Below are 18,227 nucleotides of genomic sequence, written 5' to 3'. Positions count from 1 at the left end.
GCGGAAACAGGGGTGGGGGTGGATCGACACCGCCTGAGGTATAAAAAGGAGGTCAACTTCAGTGGATGATCCGACTATGTTGTACATATATTTTAGGTGCATGTATTCTCCTGCTGTCTGAAATCTGCTAATGTCCTAAAAATCCGAGAGAAAAAAAAGGAAATAAAGAACTGACAAGAGTGGTATCTTCAGCTAAAAGGCATGTGACATCTACGTTGTTTTCTAATTCATAGCCTTGAAGCCATCATGAATGTACATTATAAAGCAAAAGGCAGGCTACTTCAACCTCTATCCAATGTGTCGATCATAGCCCATGCTATCCTAGTTTACTATTTTTCAATCTCGAACCGCATGGGCCGTTTCACTCCGACCAGGAACTCTGGGATGTCCACAGCCTTAACCTTGACCATCTACTCCGTGCCGCTAAAGGTGTTAGAGAACTTAAAGCAGCGCCTACCGAAATGCGAGCCCTATGTCCTCAGTCATTACGATCTCAATCTAGACAATGTCATGGTCCAAGATGGGAAGGTCGTTGGTATACTCGACTGGGAGTATGCTGCCTATTTTCCCATCTGGTATGAATATGTCTCAGCCTCTTTCGGGCTTACAGATATGTATGTTGAATGGAAGAATTTGCTGCAAGAGCACCTAGGCGCACACGACGAGGGACATGAAGATGCCAAGGCATTTTGGAAGGATTTGTGTAATTTAAGAATCCGGATTTGGATGAGAAGGGTCAGGAAACACTGAAGAAACTATCTTAGACTAGTGACAAAAGTATAGGCTCTGGAATGAAGTTAATCAATCCATGGTGGACTATACCGGGAATTGAACTTGATATACATGCTTGTTGTGTTGATATTCTCGCCCAATGTACTCCGTATGGCTTGTCGGGATGGATACCAGAAACTGCCGTAGAAGGTTTGCCATGCAGGCAAAGCAAACATAAGCTAAATATATAAGTACCATATGAACCATGGGCTATTCTACTTCTTTTAACATCAAGGCGAAATGAGCATTAAAGCGGAGAGTAAGCAAATCCGCAATATTATTCTTTTAAGAATGCCAACAAGTCTAAAGGTTATAGAATGCAGTGTGCCAGCCGGATATGGACAAAGAGGCATGGGCAATATGACAATAAGAAATCAGGGTAAAGTAGCCCCTAGGGGAATCAACAGGGATATGTAGACGAAGCTAACAGAAGAAATATGAAAGAAAGGTATCAGATCACAAAAATATTAAAAGGAAGCCTCAAACTCAAAAGACGAAGGTATATAAGGAAAGATCCGGTGTCGAAAAAAACAGCCGCGAGATGGATATCATGCAGAGGTCCCAGGAAGGGAACAAATCACAAAGATGTACAATCAGAAAGCAAAAGGGGGAAAACGGCGCACTCCTGCCCGACAAAAAGAACCCATCAAGATCCAGCCCCGATACCAGTACTCGGCCTGGTATTAGGAGCCGAAGGTGCCTCACTGGGTACAATGCCAACCTTGGGATCGGGAATCTGAATATCAAGCGACATATATGCCGTCCGCCTCAAGCTCCAGATATGAACACCATCCTTGGCGCCGACCTCACGGTTCCAAGTCTCCAACCAAGCCTCGACATGCTGTAGTTGGCTTTTCGTCGCGGGGGCATTGAGATCATCCCATACCCAGCCAGTCAACAAACCCAATGCGCCATCGAACCAATTGCGAAAACTGAACGGGTCAAATGCCTTGACAATGCCATCATTGACGGTAGAAATCACCCGTCGAAACTCCTGCTCCGACAACAACGGATCGAGAATCTCAGGATACAGATTCGAAAACGTCGGCGCCAAATCACCCTTAATCATCCAATCGCGCCGGATCCGAATCACACGCGTTGTCATATGCTCCCTCGACCCGATAGGCACATGGGGATTAATATGCGGGAAACAAGGGTGAGCCGGGCCCCAAGCAAGTTCCTCAGCGACCTCGGCGTGCGGCTGACCAGTATGCGAAGGGATCGAAGCGATCTGGGACTGAGAGCGGAGGGAAGTTTGTGACTGAGCGTGGCGGGGTCGGTCGTTCTGACGAGCTCCATTCTGTGTGAGATGAACAGCTTCGGGGGGACGCAGGTTCTCCGTTTCGCGCGCAGCGCTGCCCGCGAATGCGGCTGCCATTTCTGTGAATTCTTCGCTGCGACGGTGTCGTCTAGGCAGGGCAATGCTAGTGCGGCCACTTTCTGTTTCCCCCTGGCTGCGCTCGACGAGTAGGCTGCTCGGGGACGGGGTTAGGCGGCTGCGGCGTCGCTCTGGGACGCTGAGGAGGGGATGAGCGTCGCGTGAGTGGCCGAAGCCTAGTGGGAGACTCTCGTCTGATTGGTGGGGGCGGACGGTTATTGGGGTTATTCGTGGGACGTAGTTGACTGGGTTTGCGAGTCGGACTGCTGGTGGGCGGAGGAGCGACGGCGGGCCTGAGATCGGGACGCACTGTCGCCGCTGGGCGCGAACGAATGACGGAGTTGACTCCACGGGGGCGCGATTGGCTGGGGGCCGGGGTAGGAATTGTTGTCCGCGTGGATAACAGTATGCTTCTTCCTCCCTCGATTGAGGTCTGGGGGATTTTAAGGACGCCGTTTTGAGGGGAGAAAGGAGAGGGGGAGAACTGGAGTGGAGATGGAGACCGGGCCAGGAAAAAGTGCCCTATGTGGACATGCAACAAATGAGTGTAATAAATAAGATTAGAAAATAATTAGAGGGATAAGAAAGGAGGTTTGAATTTGTCGGTGAAATTTGAGGTGAAATTCGTGAAATCCTTGTAAATCCGTATATATAAGAAGCTTGCTTGGCGTATATAATGTTGACTCTGGCTAAATGACAAGAAGAAAAAATAGAAAATTGGACATGGAAAAGGATTCTATATCTTATATCAAAGTGACAGAGACTCGAAAGGGATACACACATCCAATAATGTTAATAAAATATATGCGAGTCGTTTGCCCCCGGTTTCACTGTGATTAATCCACCGTCCCTTGTTTCATCTCGGCTTTTATTGGGTATAGTATGCACACTCTAGCAAACGCTAATCAAGGTACTATTGCTATTATCAGTGACGAACTGCATTTCAATTCAGGCCAAGTCTCGGCAGTGCTCGGTAAGACCGTCTTACTTGCTGCATAGGCGTGAATTGGGCAAAAATATACATTATCAAATAGTAATTATAGACATGGATGCAATAAGTACTTCATAAAGTCGTTGGAAAGACACATCGCCATGGCGTGTAATAACAACACCTAGTATATATATATAAAATAAAACAAATAAAAGGGTATCGAGTAAAATGAATGAACCATGGGCACTACAGCTTTCGATTCGCCGAAGCCTGCATACGACGCATTGCCTGGCGATGTAGATCCGTCATGTTGCCACGCTGCATACCGTCTGCGATGGCATCGCCCAGCTGAGCAGAGGAGGCGTCACGCATCTGCTGCACAGAATTCCATGTAGTGCGCCGGTCAGTGGGACTGATCGGGCTGAGGGGTCTGGACTGGAGGGTCGAAGGATCTTGCTTGGGGGTGATTTCCTCGCGGACAGATTGTCGCCACGCTGCCATTCTTGAAGCAGACCGGTTCAGCTCGCCGTCGAGAGCTGGTGGAGTATACGTTGGGGATTGGGCAGCCTCGAGATCGGCAAGGCTTAATGCAGATGGAGACTGCACTGTCCGGCGCTGTAGTAGGGCACGCCGCTTGGAAAGTGGGATGTCGTCCTCGTTGGGTTGGACTTGTTCATGTTCTATCTCCGTTTCTTCGGGGATGGAGAGGGGTGGTGAAATTGGGGAGACAAGGGGCGCCATGTCAGGTAGGGACTGTCGGGATAGATTGCGTGCGGCCCAGGGATCGAAGCGGTTGGATGTTGAGGACATGCGGTTTCGGACCATATCCTCGCGAACTGCGAGGAGGGGAGGTGGTCCATTCCAGCGTGACGATGGCTCTGCTTCTTTGGGCTCGTTGGCAGTAGTGATTGTCAACATGGGAGTCGATGTGTTGCGCCTCGCCGTCATTCCTAGTTCCTGAGTGGGAAGTGGGCCGGAAGCTGAGCGTAGGACGTTGACTGAAGCTGTCGAGTTGTTCCGGGTTAAATTTGGATTCGCTTTGGTGAGACCTTGCGCGCCTGTCCGTGTCTTGGATCGGGGGATATCCGGCGAGGGTACTGATGAGACGTAGGCAGGTTGTTGATTTTCCATATCATCAAATTCAGGCCTGTTCACGATTGGTGGTGGCTGTGCAGTGAGAGGTGTCTGGAGAAGACCGCCTACATCAACAAATGCCGGGGTCTCGTGAACTTCCTCTGGGCCTTCTACTTCAGGTTCAGGTTCGAACTCGATTGGCTCCATTTCAGGGGTGTCCGCATCGGCAAGATGCTTGGCCCATTCGTTCGTGCGGTACGAATGGATCACTCGTGACGTTTGCTCGGGGATGCATTTGACATTTGATGCATCCAGTGTCCTGAGTACTTTGATCTGTGGTTCAATCTTGGGCTCGGGCAAAGATACAATCGGCTCAGGAATGGGCTCGGCTTTGATGGTTTCAGCAGTAGAAGGTCGATCTTCATTGCCATCCTCCACCTTTCTGCCTTCTGTATTATTCAGAGGTGATGGCTCCAATATAGCTGTGGGCTTGACTTCCTCGGTCTTCCTCGAAGCATCAGGAATGTCTCCAACATCTGTTGCTGGAGTTTCCGGCGATTGGGGCTTCCCCGACGCTTCGGAGATGCCGGAATTCTCCAAAGGACTGTCGGCAACGGTGCTCTCGGGAGGAGATACCTGTTGGACAGTCTTGCTGACAGCAGTCTCTTCGGTGATCACTTTCTCGGCGTCTTTTTGGGCCGTGGTTGTATCGACATGGAGTCCAGTATCTTGGACAGTTTGTGAACCGGCATTCGACTTGATCTCCACATCTGCGGATTCCTTCTCCGGAGCTAGCTCAGCGTTAATTTCTCGCTGCACTTTTTCAACACCATCGTCAACATCAGCATCCGAGATAACACTCGGGCAACCGACGCTCATCTCATGGAGATCATCGACAACCCCCAGTACAGAAGAACTGGCATCATCATGAGTCACCAGTTTCTCCTGAGACTCTGAAGCATTCGTCACACCATTGCTGTTCCGCCAAGAGAGCCGGTTCAACATTTCTCTGCCAGAGAACCGTTTCGAGCGCGGCGTACCAACCTCCGAACCGATGTCAGCACCGTTCTCAGAGGCGTCATCATTTCCCTCGCCTAGGACATGGGTGATGACAGGTGTAGTAGGTCTCGGCGTCTTTCCTTCAGAGTGACCCTCATTCTCAGCACCCTTTTCCTGATCTGCTGACTGACCCTGCTGGGATGAATCCTCCTCCGGCACAGCCTCAAGTTCACGAGTATTGCTTTCACCCTGGTGGTCCTTCTCATCGTCAGAGGCACCACCCGAAACATCCGGGCTCGGCATTTCCTTGAGCTCGATCTCACCCTCCTTGTCGTTGCCAGAGTCGGACCCATCTGAGCCCCGTCGCGAGTCACCGACAGCAGTCTCTGAAACCGAGGCGGTTTTGCTATCGGCAGCCTTTCCGTTTCCGTAAATGAGTTCCCATTCGGCACGCTCTTGGATATTCTTTTCCTCAAGCCGGCGACCGACTTCGGCATCTTCTTCTTCGATCTTTCGTGTGTGCTCTAGGCGGGAAGCTTCTTCCCTGGCTCTGCGCTCCTTGATGAGATTCCAAAGTCTGATCTGGGAGATTACCCCAAGAACAGCAATAATGATATTCGCGGCGAGCTCAACACGAATACCACGTGTCACGGGGTAGGTGTCCGTTCGGAGAGGAAAGACGTTTTGGTTCAATCCTGGATTCGTCAGCAACTATGAACCGTTTAGAAACAAAAAATATTAGACTTACCCCAGATGTATAACCAAAACTCTTTCAGTCCAGCTCTGCTGTAGCAATCGATTCCAAGGACCAAGGCAGTTGCACCGGCGAATGAGGTGCATCCGATCAGGCCGTATGACCGTGTATAGTGGCTGAATGATAGGGAGTAGAATCCCACAGCAAAGGCAATGATCATACCGGCCTTGGGGGCACTTGCAGTTAGAAGACCGCCAGGTTTTAAAGCAAGGAACCACATGCTCAGACAGAAACCGCCCAGTAGGCAGCCCAGTCCCTCGGAGATTTCCCTGAAGACGAGCGATAGACCACCGAACACAGCGCCGGTGAAGAAGACGGCGACGAGATAGCCGCCCTGAACGGCGTTGCTTACCGGTGGGCTCATTACATAGATAATGAGGACCTGTACAGAGATTGGTTAGTTTTGGTCATTATTATTTCCCGAGTATAGTACTTACGGTAACTCCCAATGCGCTAAGGAATCCGGTTGAGAGCAAGATTTGGACCCTTTTCTTTGTTAGCAAAATGTTATTGTCATCGAAGGATCAAAAGTTGAATACCATTGTTGGCGGACACCAATGAAAGCCAGGACAGCCCCAAGGGCAATTAGTATAAACCCCCCAACACCCCATGCCGGCGTGATGACCGGCTTGATTGGCAGGCCACCGGAGTAGGTTGGTCTAGTGGAGTCTGCCGTTTGCTGCTGGGAAGATGCAGTTGTTCCATCGAGCGAGGGTACAGTCGAGGCAGCGGAAACGGCAGAAGTAGTCGTCGTAGCATGGGTTGTGGCATGGGTTGTAGCGGTCGCGCCATCAGTTGAGGTAGTACCGCCAGAGGTTGTAGCTTCGGTAGCTGTTGACGCATCGGTTACTGTTTTTGACGCATCTGTTTGAGTTGCCGTCGTGGCCTCGCTGGCAGTATTCTCTGTCGTTGTAGGGTCCGTTTCCTTCTCTTGTCTAGCCTCGAGGTTGGCGACTTCGAGATCGCGTCGTCCCGGGCCTGAAGCTGGGGCTGCCAATGTCCCCAGTAGGAACAGGGACACTATTAGGGCCAATAGCAAAGACCAACGCATCTTGGCTGGATTTCCAAAGCGAAATGCAATTGATTCTCCGAGAAGCGTCTTTGGTTATTGTAAGACCAGCACGCCTTTCACATCCATGGATATCCCACAATGTTAGTCACAGGGTTGCGCGAAATCAATAGACCTCGGGGGGAGCCCTGAAGGTACACGAATATTAATAATTAACAATAAAAAAAGGAATTAATTGACGTGGCGTTAGGGACACATTATAGGGTAAAGAAAAGAAAAGAAAAAAAATGGACAAACGGAGAGCAGCCCTAAACCTCCCTACATATACGGAGTACGGAGTAAACGAAAAAGCTGTGGAAAAGGACTCATTTCACATGAATTTGAGTTTGATTAGTTACAGGAGAGAGAACCCAGTACGAACCCAGTATGAACCCTAGAAGGAATATAAGAGGACAATAACATTTAGCCACGCGATTGTACCTGAGCTATCTACTTTTGCCCCCACCGATCGAGGAAATGGTCGATCTAGCAAATGAACTTGTATCAACTCGGACTAGCACCTTTGGCACGGACCAAAGAGAGAGAGAAGAGATCCTCATGTCCCCATCTTGTGGCTTAATTATCTTTTTCTTTTTCGCCGAATATTGCCATTCAACCATGAATCCTCGTTTTTTTGCGGGTTCTAGGGGATTATTGTTTTTTTGTTTTTTTTTTGTTTAGGGGGGGGGGATTTTTTCTTCTTCTAGCGTCTTTACTCTCGAAGCTTTTGAACAACACACCTGCAGATCTAATGCGAGTGAGCTGTCATCCCTCGCTTATTGGCAATGGTCCACCGTTTACCGTCAAGTCCACAGTTTCGCGGTGGAAAAAAAAAATAGCAGACTCTCTACTCTTCTTCTCCACGGGTGGCGCCGCGCCTTGACTATCACAGCCCGATCTATCGATTTTTTTCAAATTTAGCGAATATTTGACCTGGAGCAATTTGATCTTTAAGTTTGACCTTGGACCTAACCAATCTCACCATTGTCCTGCAGATGCCTGCAGCTCTAGGCCGTGTTAGCCATATTAACCATTGTTGACGCCTCGCAAACGCCCCTCCTGCAGCGACGTGGTTGGGCCGCTAATTGACAATGTAAGGAGTGCATCTGAGACAACAGCTATCTTAATTTATTCTCGGTCTGGCTCAATCAATTAGCGGTATTGCAGCTTCTCCGCTGGGATCTACCCCCCCTGGCCGATCTGCCTATCGGCTGCCATTTCCAGTTTGGTGTGCGGTGTACTCCGTAGAGTTGTACAAATTGTACAAATTGTACGATTGTATGATTGCAAAGTCTTCGCGGGACAGTCGGATGTGATGGATTGTGACGTGATCAAGCTAAAAATTATACCCTGTCGTGTTCGTGTTGGCATTCACATGGCATATACGGAGTAAAGGATTTCAAAATAATAGAGTTAGCCTCGTCGTTTGATTTGCATTTCTTTGCATTCTTTTTTTCGTCCTTGTATTTTTGTTTGGACTCGGGACTTGAGAGGTTGGATTTATAATTCTGGAGCTCATAGCTGTCTGCACCCGTAAATAGAATCCTGCACAAAGGGGGGATTCCGGGGTAGAGCTATAGCTCTGTAGCCTAAGCTTGTGAGCTTCGCCGAAATGACTACGGAGTATCCAATTCTATTTCCAAGGAGATATCAATTGCAACCAAAATCCCTGACTCAACCCAATAATAAATGAATAATAACGACAATAATAGCTGGGCAGCCCAACTTAAGTGTCTTATGCCCCCATATCACATCCGAAAGCGGTAGCGACGTGTCCGAATCACGTGTCGTTATCAACGTCACTAAACACGCCAAAACAAACCTCAATTAACCCATCCTAACTGTACTTGGTAACCCATAGTCTACACATCCTCCCTTCAACCATGTCCGCCTTCCTCTCCTCTCTGCGCCCTGCCATGCGCATGGCCAATGCCCCCCAGGCCGCCCGCGCTTTTAGCTCCTCGCCCGCCAACTCCATCGCCCGTCTGACCCTCACCGGCCGCCTCGGCGCAGAGCCCGAGCTCCATGCTACCTCTTCCGGCCAGGAGATCGTCAAGTACACTGTTGCTACATCCCACGGCAACCGCGAAAACCGCCAGACGAGCTGGTGGCGCGTCACTAACTTCGTCCCCGAGGGCTCCCAGCGCGATTTCGTCCTTGGTTTGCAGAAGGGGTAAGTGAATGTTCTTGATATGTTGTTAGCTTGTGTGAGACACAACACTGCGTGCTTGGATTGCGTCTTGTCCGTCGGGTGTGTTGTTGCTGTATGCCACTTGGATCCGGCAGGTCTGCGCTCGTGGTCATGTGGATCGTGTGGTCCTGTTTGGTCATACCTATGGCATGTGGATTTGGCGGTGAAGCGACGCGCCTTCGGATAAAACATTGCTCCTTCATGTCATGTTTGTGGTTGAGCGATACAAGCTGGGCTATGGGATTGCCCTGCTCCTCAACTGGCCTTGTCCACTTGCACCAATACAGCAATTTAAGCTTGAGCTTGATGCAGATGAGCTAACCTCGTCCCCGCAGAACACTCGTGTACATCGAAGGCGATGCCAAAATGGCCACCTGGGAAGATGCCGAGGGCCACTCCCGGTCCACTTTGAACGTTGTGCAGCGTATGTCGATCCCCCGTTTTCTCAATTTGCTGCCACTCTCTGGGAACAAAAAAAAAAAAAAAACACCGACAAGGTTCAATCTAACACCCTTCTAGGCACTCTCGAGGTCCTTAAGCGACCCGATCACGGCAGTGACGAGTCTCAGTAAATTTCTTGATCGAGGCTCTACATCAATCTAAATTTGTTGCTAGTTTCATTTTGGAGCTGGTGGGGTTGAGTGAATCTTCCTTTGCGGTGTGACTATATTGTACGATTATACCCTGAATACACTTTGTTCTGTAGTGTATGAATTCAATCGTGATAGCGTGTGGTATAGTACATACCTAGGCAGCTATACATACTTGATTTCCTGGCCGCACGGGATCGCAACATATGTTCCTCAAGTCGCGTCAACCGATTGAGGATATTGAATATTCAACGTCACTGCGCGGTCGATGTATCCCGCACCCCGTAGGCATACCCGAGGTAGACGGGAGAGTTAGGACTGCTTGACTCTCATACAAGTCTAGTAGTCTTTTAGTCCTTGTTTCTATAATTTCTGATCATTCAGGTGATTACTTTTCAGGTCATATTGCATTCATCCGGGATATGCACACGTCCAGCAATTACTCATCTAACTAGAACTCTGCATCATCTACATCACATCTATCTACAATGGTAGCTCATGTCCATCTACTGCGAGTCTTCTCTGCAGGTCCAGGTGGCGGCAATCCTCTCCCAGTCGTGTTGAACGCTCAGGGCATGTCGAACGCAGAAATGCAAGCAGTTGCCGCAAGCCATAAGCATGAGAGCGGGTTCGTCTTCCCCGCACTGGCAGATTCGCACTACGACTATGAATTTCGTTTCTGGGTCCCCGCCCACGAAATGGAGATGTGCGGCCATGCAACAATTGGAACCGTCTGGTTAATGTCAAAGCTTGGAATGCTTGAATGGAACCAGGTTCGCCTATTGACCAAGAGCGGTCTTATCGAAGCAAAGGTCTTGCATGTTCCAGGCGACACAGACGACACAAAGGATGGGATATGGGTTGAAATATCCCAGCCTGCATACACGGTAATGGACCGTATAGAAGACGATTACATCAATGAGATTGTGTCTGTTTTGGGGATTTCAAAAGATGATTTGTACCCTGGACTATATATCCAGAATGCCGCCACGAGCAGGGTGAAGACGCTGGTCCCACTCAAGTCGGTTTCTTTGTTGAACTCTCTGGAGCCACAGTTCTCCCGGATAGAGGCGCTCTGTGAGAAGATTGATAGCACCGGTCTGTATCCATATGCTGTTTCCAATCTCGAACTACAGGAGTTTGAAGCGAGGCAATTCCCCAGAGCCTCCGGATACCGCGAGGATGCTGCGACTGGAATCGCAGCATCTGCTTTGGCCTTTGGGCTTCTAAGGAATGGTCAGGTGCACAGCACGGATCGGATTGTCAAGATTAAGCAGGGTTCGGCCATGGGCCATCCATCTGAGATCAGTGTCAGGTTTAGGAAATCGGGTGATGACGTTAATGGCTGTTGGATTGGAGGCAGTGCCGAGTTCGAGACCGCAGAGGAACCACTGTGATATTTTTCGTACGGACTTTGATCTTGCCCACGGAAACTTCCCTACAATTATTCCTTTTCGCTCCGCAAGACTTCACATCCTGCCTCGCGACCATCCTATATGGAGTACACTACGAGCCAAGATGTGTAGGAGGCCGAAGGTTTCGATATAGAAACTGTAATAGAGGAAAATAATAGTATATTATTTAAATATTTATACTATAATTTATATAAAATCTAGGTCGTGCGGAAGTCTACTAAGCGCTAAAACAGAAAAGGAAGGCCAAGAAACGGCAGAGGAAACCAAGTACATAGGTATGCCAAAAGCTCTGTATGTCAAAATTGGAAGATAAGATTGTCCTTAATCACCTACGTTGAGGAATACCGATTAATAATTAGCATTCTCCATGTTTCTTGTGGGGTAATGGCGGTATATATATAATGGTTCTCCGCTAGGTTCTACACTTGTTTATAAACAACCAACAAACATGTATACAGAAAGAGATTCGAAGATTTTCATTTTTCATTTTGCACGAGAGTCACTCGACCACGCAAATTATGTTATGATACTTAAGTAGTACTACTCTGATGTACAGATTCCCATGAACTTAAACCGACGCGAAGGCAAGATTAGAAAACCATATTAAGCCACTGCAATCCCAGATAAAACCCCGAAGAAGAAAGAATAAGCCCACTAGACCTGAACTCTAACCTCGCTCTGCTGGCTAATAACCTGCCGCACATGAATGAAATCCTTATTAAGCTCCGGGGAAGTAGGCCCACTGGACAAGTCCCGACTGTCACGATGACTAGCCCACGCATTCGTGGAGACAGTCTGCAAGGTACCGCCGGGGAGGTCAGTGAGTAGAGTCCCATCAATATCCTGACGAGCCTGACATCTGTTAAAGAGCGAACAGGGCAAGCTACTCCATCGCGATTTCTTGGTCGACCTGCCATCGCTATGGCGGGCCGAATGCGAAGAAGTACCCTTTTCAAGATCGTTGTATGTACCATGCGTAGAGATAAAAGTAGCGATTGATTCCTTCTGGCGGGAAAACAGCGATTTGGCACGGGAGCTGATGCTGCCGACGAGGGTAGTTGCTGCTGAGGCGTGTGGGGGGGACGGGGCCGTGCTGTGAGTATCTGTTGGGCGCTGTATGCCCGGGAAGCAGTAGCCCAGTCCGAGGTACCAGAAGACAGTGCGGTACATGCGTGTTGCATCGCGACCGAAGCCAAAGAAGATGAAGATCATGAAGCCTGATGCGACGGGGGTCCAGCGGTCGAAGAAGACGGTGCCGTCGATGGGGACCATCTCGATGTTGTTCCATTTCCCGTTGTGGATTCTACTCCAGGAGTAGTTGTGCCAGGGGAGAGAAAGAATTATGTCGTTGTAAACGACGTAGCCTTGGAGTGGGAGGATGCAGATGAGCATTGATAGGGCGAGGAAGAAGAGACGGAGGAAGCGGGATTTGCTGAGATTGCTGCTGGAGGCATGGAGGATGTTTGCAAAGTCATTTCGGTACTTGTGTACGCGGATGAGGACCAGACCTGCGGTGTTTAGTTAGTGGGGGATTGTTTGTATGAAATATGCTCGGGGTATACTTACAGCAATAGTATGCTGCGATGAGGCAGATAATTGGGGGCCAGATCCATGCAAAGGCGAGACTGACCCAGCTTTCATCGAAGTTGTTCACACATCCTGAGATGGCAAATAGCAAGTATCGACTCTTCTGCCAGATTATATGTGTAATCATTGCGATGACTGGAACAGCAATGCAGAACATAATCTCCATGAACTGATTGCGCCAACGTTGACCTTTGCTCGGGACTAATGTGGCCCGATCTGTATCCAGTACAATTGCAAGACTTCGAAAGATGCATGCCAGGCTTCCTGGGATGCCTACATAGCTGGCAGCCATAAACTTGACCTCGATATCGCAGAGACCAGAGCCGTCCCACCACGATGTCACGTCGTCCGTGGGCCATATGAGAGAATTGATGATGTTGAACAAGTTAAGGAGAATTGACCAGAATATCAGACTGGTAGCAGGGAAATTGCGATTCTTTCCATGCAGGATTAACGGTGGAATAGCCAGAGCAATGGAGAGAAAAGATAGAACTGGCAGAACCACGGCCTCCGCGTGTCTTCGGTTAATATCCATGACGGCAGTGGATGTAAAACAGAGATTAAAAAGAAAATGTCGATAACCTGAACCTCTAGTTCCTCTGCAAACTGATCAAGGAAACTAAGAGATAGAATGAAAGAAAGAAGAATGGGATGGAACCATCCTCTCTTCGATGAAGGATATATATCCCGCCAGGGGAAATGATTGAGCGACGATGTCTTATTGAGATCCGAATAACGAGAATCAGGAGGTTGATTCACAGCTCAAGACATCATGCCTGGAGAAAATTTGTGTACTATTCAGGAAGAATGTATGGGCTGCAGAGACAAAACCCGCGGCCGGGGGTACTAGGCCTTGACATGTTTTGCAACAGGCAGAGAAACCTATCCATTGGATTAGCATTGAATTAGACTAAAGAAACTTACAATTAAGAGAATAAAGAAGATGAAAGAAGTTGAATAAAGAAACACGAGATGCATAGGCTGTGGTGTTGTGGTTGAACGAATAGTGTGAGGCGACACCAATCCGGATTTGGGTGTCAATAGACCCGGGGCGGGGGGACTTTATTCATTTTGATCCGCCTGATATTTTTGTCGTCGATCTGGGAGATTGATGATTCATGACTTATTGATCTAGATTTGTCTCGTTTATTCACAAGATTCCTGAGGTGTGAGAGAGTTGATGTATCCAGAGACGATGATCTTCGGCGGATAATACACACTACAACGATCTCTCTCTACATACTACACATACATATGTATATTTATTCAGTAATCTTCTAATCCACACTTGAATATTACTTAATAACCCTCATAAATAGTTTAATACTTTTTCAGTATTACGAGGGATTGAAGTTGGGGTCATTAACGATAGGTGTGCACCATAGTCGCCCGTACTTGGCTCGCATACGCAGCCATACTTCAACCACACGTCTCAGGGGCACATCTCCCTCATAGTACGTTATCAAATGATCTACGAACTGGGGGCCAAGTTTGCCTTAATACAGACTGCCCTTGGCGCCCTAACTTTATAATGGAGCCTTGTCGCATCTATGCATGCTACCCAGTGGACTTTGCTGTTTTGAAGGGTACCTATTTGGAAAAAGAACAATTTTGGCCTATGTAGTTCTATGTAATATTTAGGCGTGTAATAACTCCGTCTAATTGTAAATTTCAGAGGCCGATTACGCTTGAAGTGAGGGTTCAAGGAGTTTTAGCCCCATTTTCGGGCTAAGCTTCAGGGATCAAATCCTACTTTGCATTCACATTCGTACTAATACTAGTACGTGGTCTGCTCAAGTTATTTTGCTTGATACTTTTGTAACTTTAGGCTCTTCATGCTCACTCCTTTCTCATCAACTTTCTAATTGCTCTGTTTCATCATACGAAAGAAACTGGTTACTGGAAGAAAAGAAAATTGTATTTCAACATGCCTCAGGTGGATAACATTACCGCCCTCGGGTTATGTGATGCTGCTACACAGGGCTCCGTGGACCGGGTCGAGTCCCTGTTAGCCTCTGGTGTCGATCCAAATGTAGGATTTGATGAACTGGCCTCTGCCCTTCCTGGAGTGGCAGACCACTGGGCTACTGTTGAGAAAAGCACATGTCCTCCAATACTTTTCTTTGATCACACCGAGGCACCCGCTCTTCGTCGGGCTGCGCAAGATGGCAATTCCAAGACTATCAAGAATCGCGGACGAGCAGCACAAATCATGACAACTTTGCTCCAGCACGGCGCAGACCCTTATGCACTGTTTCGTCAGCCTATCCAAATTCACCATGGCCGACCTTTGTATCCCGGTGACACCGAGGATAAGGGCTTCAGCGATGAAGAGACCGATCTTATGATGGTGACTGTGAACCATACTGAGATCCTTCGAAAGGCCCTTGAGTTGGAAGAATTACGACAACAAGGAATATCAGAGCCTGAGTGTGATGATTCTGATTATGAGTCCGACTGCGAATACGACATGGCTCTCGCATATCAACCGCAGTATCCGCGCAAGTACGGTGTATGCAGCACTCTTCATTCGCTACTCGAGCTCGGCAAACCAGTTCGACCCGTGCTCGACTTTCTAGGTGATAAACTAGATTTGGAACGACGGGACCCTCAAGGACGGACGATATTTCTGGCTGCCTGTCGGAGCCCCCTCGGCTTAGATGCATCCATCGACGGAGACTTCCACGCCCTCTCTCAGGATAGTACTTATCGTGGCCTCCGTGAAAACCCCTATCCACAACCCAACAACCCTTGGAGACAGTCTGAAACTCAAGGCTATACTCTGGTCCTCCCTGGCCCCACTCTCCTCGAGTTCTTTATATCCCATGGAGCAAATCTTCTTGCCGTCGATAACTACGGTAGAAACGCCCTTCATCAGCTCTTCATATCCTTCCACCGTGAAGCAGAGGTACAACCTGCGATCATTGAAGCTGGACTCAAGTATTTGCTCGCAAACTGCCCCAGTCTAGTGAATCAGGCCGACTACGCCGGCTTTTATCCACTGCATCTTGCGATACGACGAATGGGCGTATATATGAAAGCTGAAGATACTCTCGTCCCAACTGCTATTTACAAACTGGAGACTGCCGTCGACGGCCTTCTTGCCGGGGGTGCGGACCCGCTAGCTCGCGATAGCCGCGGTAACACGGTTCTCCATTACCTTGCGGCCTGCAAACTTGGCGAGAATGATAAGATTGGAATGGGCAACGAACAAAGACGTCTCCTTCGGGTATTCCTCTCACGCGGGGTTGATCCGAAGGTGCGAAACCAAGACGGCCATTCAGCGCTGGGGCTCTTTTTCAGAACAGGTCCCGTCCCAATGATAAAGGAGGCGGCTTGCTATGATGCTGTTGGCGAAGAAGTTATTGGCGTTTTTGAGCAGGCGGGTTGTGATCTAATGGAGACCACTCCAGATGGACAGATGCTGTTGCATTTGGTCGCCGGGCTGGTTTCCGTTCGGGCATTTCCATAGTTCAAAATCCTCCAGGGTAAGGGGCTTGATCCCATGGCCCGAGACAAGGAAGGGAATACGCCAATCGATATCGCAATGGGGAATGAAAAATTGGCCAAGCACTTGCGAAAAGAACGAGCGGAGATATAGACTTGTGGACTTACTATTGAGATAATGTACAAAAGCAGTTTGGATGATATGGAAAAAGCCCTACAAGGAGAAATCTACCAAAGGATGTTTTCATTAAATCAGAAAATCACATTGCCGGACATTGGTGCATAAGAAGACTGAAAACATTCTCAATTCATAAATCTTTACATCACGAAGTGTCCGTAGTGTTCGTCGTTTGAATCAAGATCCGGCGATAGCTCGTGAGAGGGTGGTAGCCATTATCGGTCACTTCTAAGATCAGGTGTAGCAACCAACAGCCAGAGGCAGTAAGGGCCTTTCCATCACAGCTCTCACTAGCTACAGGAAGCTGCACCTGTGCTTTCCGGTCGCCATTAGGCAATGTGACATTAAACTCAGGCACTTGACCCGCAACATTCCAGTCAGTTGACCCGGGCTCACGATACTGGAACCACTTAAAGCTCAAAACGTCGCCATCGGGATCTAACGTGGCTGAAGCATCAAATGTGAGGCTTGACCCGGCCGCTGCGTTTATTCTCAAGGGAACAAGCTCAGCAGTTCCATTTACCGAAATCACCGGGTGGTGGTTTGCTTTGCTGATATTTGCCGGGAGAGACCACTGCATGCGGGCGGCGAAATCATTCTGGAAAGCATTTCTCCACCGCCAGACCGTTGCACGATTAGAAATATAAGTTCCATTGTTTTGGCCGACAACGCGGTCGGCGACATCACTGTAGTGGTTGAAATTCAGAACAGTCGACGGGTTGACTTTTGAGTATCGACCACCCCAAGATCCATAGTCTGGTTGCTCAGAGACACCGAGTCCATTTTGAATGAGATAAAGGAAGCTCGGGGTATCTCCTTCCATGATGTACGCATAGCTCGGGTAGGCAGCTTTGCCAAATGATCCGATTTGGATATTATCGCGCAGCCACTTATGCGAGACTTTGGAGTTATCAGGGCCGCCTTTGTCTTCGCCGTAGTAATCTTCTCCGGAGATTCCAATCCATGTTGCAAGACCATACTGGTTCCAGCCGTGGGTGGAGGAGATGTAAAATATATCTGGGAATTGCTGGCGGATCCAGGCACCCGTATCATCCTGGTCTGAGATTGTGTAGACACGAATACGAGACCGTAAGTCAGCGGCTTCGGTTGCTGAGTAGCTATCGTGAATCTTGTATAGCACTTGGGCGAGGACGTTGGTTCCGCCCCAAGCGAGAACCCACAGGGGCTGATCGGATTCCTCTTGGAGACGCTCGAGGAGCAGCTTTCCTCCATCGCTAAGAGTAATGTTCTTCCCAACTGCAGTCATACCATAGGTCTTGAAGTTCTCATTGTCAGCTTGGTGCGGGATATCATTTGACTAGATCCAAACTTACGGCAGGGCCCGTTTGCACGAGGCTACGCATGTGCTCTCCTGATGGATATGGCGAACCTGGGGGTGCATGACGGTTCAGATTATCCGTGATGTTCGCATAGGCATCAATCACAGATAGCATATCCTCTGGATGGACTTCATTTTGCAACCAAGTTGAGGTGACGGCGACAATGCCCTCCGTGTGGAATTGGTTGGAGTAAAGGAGGTATCGGGTCAACGACTCGGCATCGTCGGGCTCGTTGGAGATATCGGAGAGAATGAATACTCGTGGTTTGTTGGGGATTGGCAAGAAAGAGCTGGTATTTACGGCTGTGGCGATTGTTTGGACTGCCAATGTCCACACCAGTAGGAATGTAGTTAGTGAAGCCATAGTTCAGCTTTTATTTCTGATGTTATTTTCCTATACATACTTCACTTCTTATCTTTATAATCCCTCCATAACTCCCGGATATCTTCTACGGAGAAATGCCGGCATTTTTCCCCATCTTCTGCACTCCGCATTTTGTGGGGTAGTGCTAAAGCCTACTATAT

General features: G+C 48.7%; 6 protein-coding genes across 6 annotated transcripts; 3 read left to right on the top strand and 3 right to left on the bottom strand.

Annotated features, from left to right (window-relative positions):
• Positions 1–1,417: 1,417 nt before the first annotated feature.
• N7455_010681 (uncharacterized protein) lies at positions 1,418–6,958 on the bottom strand (the record flags this gene model as incomplete). Its single annotated transcript, XM_040953007.2, has 5 exons — positions 1,418–2,514; positions 3,359–5,848; positions 5,902–6,289; positions 6,345–6,393; positions 6,447–6,958. The coding sequence occupies 5 exons, from the start codon at positions 6,956–6,958 to the stop codon at positions 1,418–1,420; spliced, it is 4,536 nt and encodes a 1,511-aa protein (XP_040816548.2).
• Positions 6,959–8,729: 1,771 nt separating this feature from the next.
• N7455_010680 (single-stranded DNA-binding protein) lies at positions 8,730–9,839 on the top strand. Its single transcript, XM_040953102.2, has 3 exons — positions 8,730–9,128; positions 9,482–9,570; positions 9,666–9,839. Exons 1-3 carry the CDS (start codon positions 8,839–8,841, stop codon positions 9,716–9,718), a joined length of 432 nt encoding a protein of 143 aa, XP_040816656.2. The 5' UTR covers positions 8,730–8,838; the 3' UTR covers positions 9,719–9,839.
• A 385-nt stretch (positions 9,840–10,224) lies between these two features.
• N7455_010679 (PhzF family phenazine biosynthesis protein) lies at positions 10,225–11,133 on the top strand (the record flags this gene model as incomplete). The annotated part of the gene is made up of 1 exon (XM_040952911.2): positions 10,225–11,133. One exon carries the CDS (start codon positions 10,225–10,227, stop codon positions 11,131–11,133), a length of 909 nt encoding a protein of 302 aa, XP_040816622.2.
• Positions 11,134–11,805: 672 nt separating this feature from the next.
• On the bottom strand, positions 11,806–13,273 carry N7455_010678 (pheromone receptor; the record flags this gene model as incomplete). Its single annotated transcript, XM_040952977.2, has 2 exons — positions 11,806–12,659; positions 12,718–13,273. The coding sequence occupies 2 exons, from the start codon at positions 13,271–13,273 to the stop codon at positions 11,806–11,808; spliced, it is 1,410 nt and encodes a 469-aa protein (XP_040816595.2).
• A 1,392-nt stretch (positions 13,274–14,665) lies between these two features.
• Positions 14,666–16,210, top strand: N7455_010677 (uncharacterized protein; the record flags this gene model as incomplete). Its single annotated transcript, XM_040953096.2, has 1 exon — positions 14,666–16,210. One exon carries the CDS (start codon positions 14,666–14,668, stop codon positions 16,208–16,210), a length of 1,545 nt encoding a protein of 514 aa, XP_040816380.2.
• A 298-nt stretch (positions 16,211–16,508) lies between these two features.
• On the bottom strand, positions 16,509–18,066 carry N7455_010676 (uncharacterized protein; the record flags this gene model as incomplete). The annotated part of the gene is made up of 2 exons (XM_040953115.2): positions 16,509–17,639; positions 17,698–18,066. The coding sequence occupies 2 exons, from the start codon at positions 18,064–18,066 to the stop codon at positions 16,509–16,511; spliced, it is 1,500 nt and encodes a 499-aa protein (XP_040816615.2).
• Between the last annotated feature and the right edge of the window lie 161 nt (positions 18,067–18,227).

The sequence above is a fragment of the Penicillium solitum genome, assembly GCF_028829755.1.
Source record: "Penicillium solitum strain IBT 25940 chromosome Unknown utg000008l_segment0_segment0, whole genome shotgun sequence".
NCBI lineage: Eukaryota > Fungi > Ascomycota > Eurotiomycetes > Eurotiales > Aspergillaceae > Penicillium > Penicillium solitum.
This window is presented reverse-complemented; position numbering and strand designations above follow the sequence as displayed.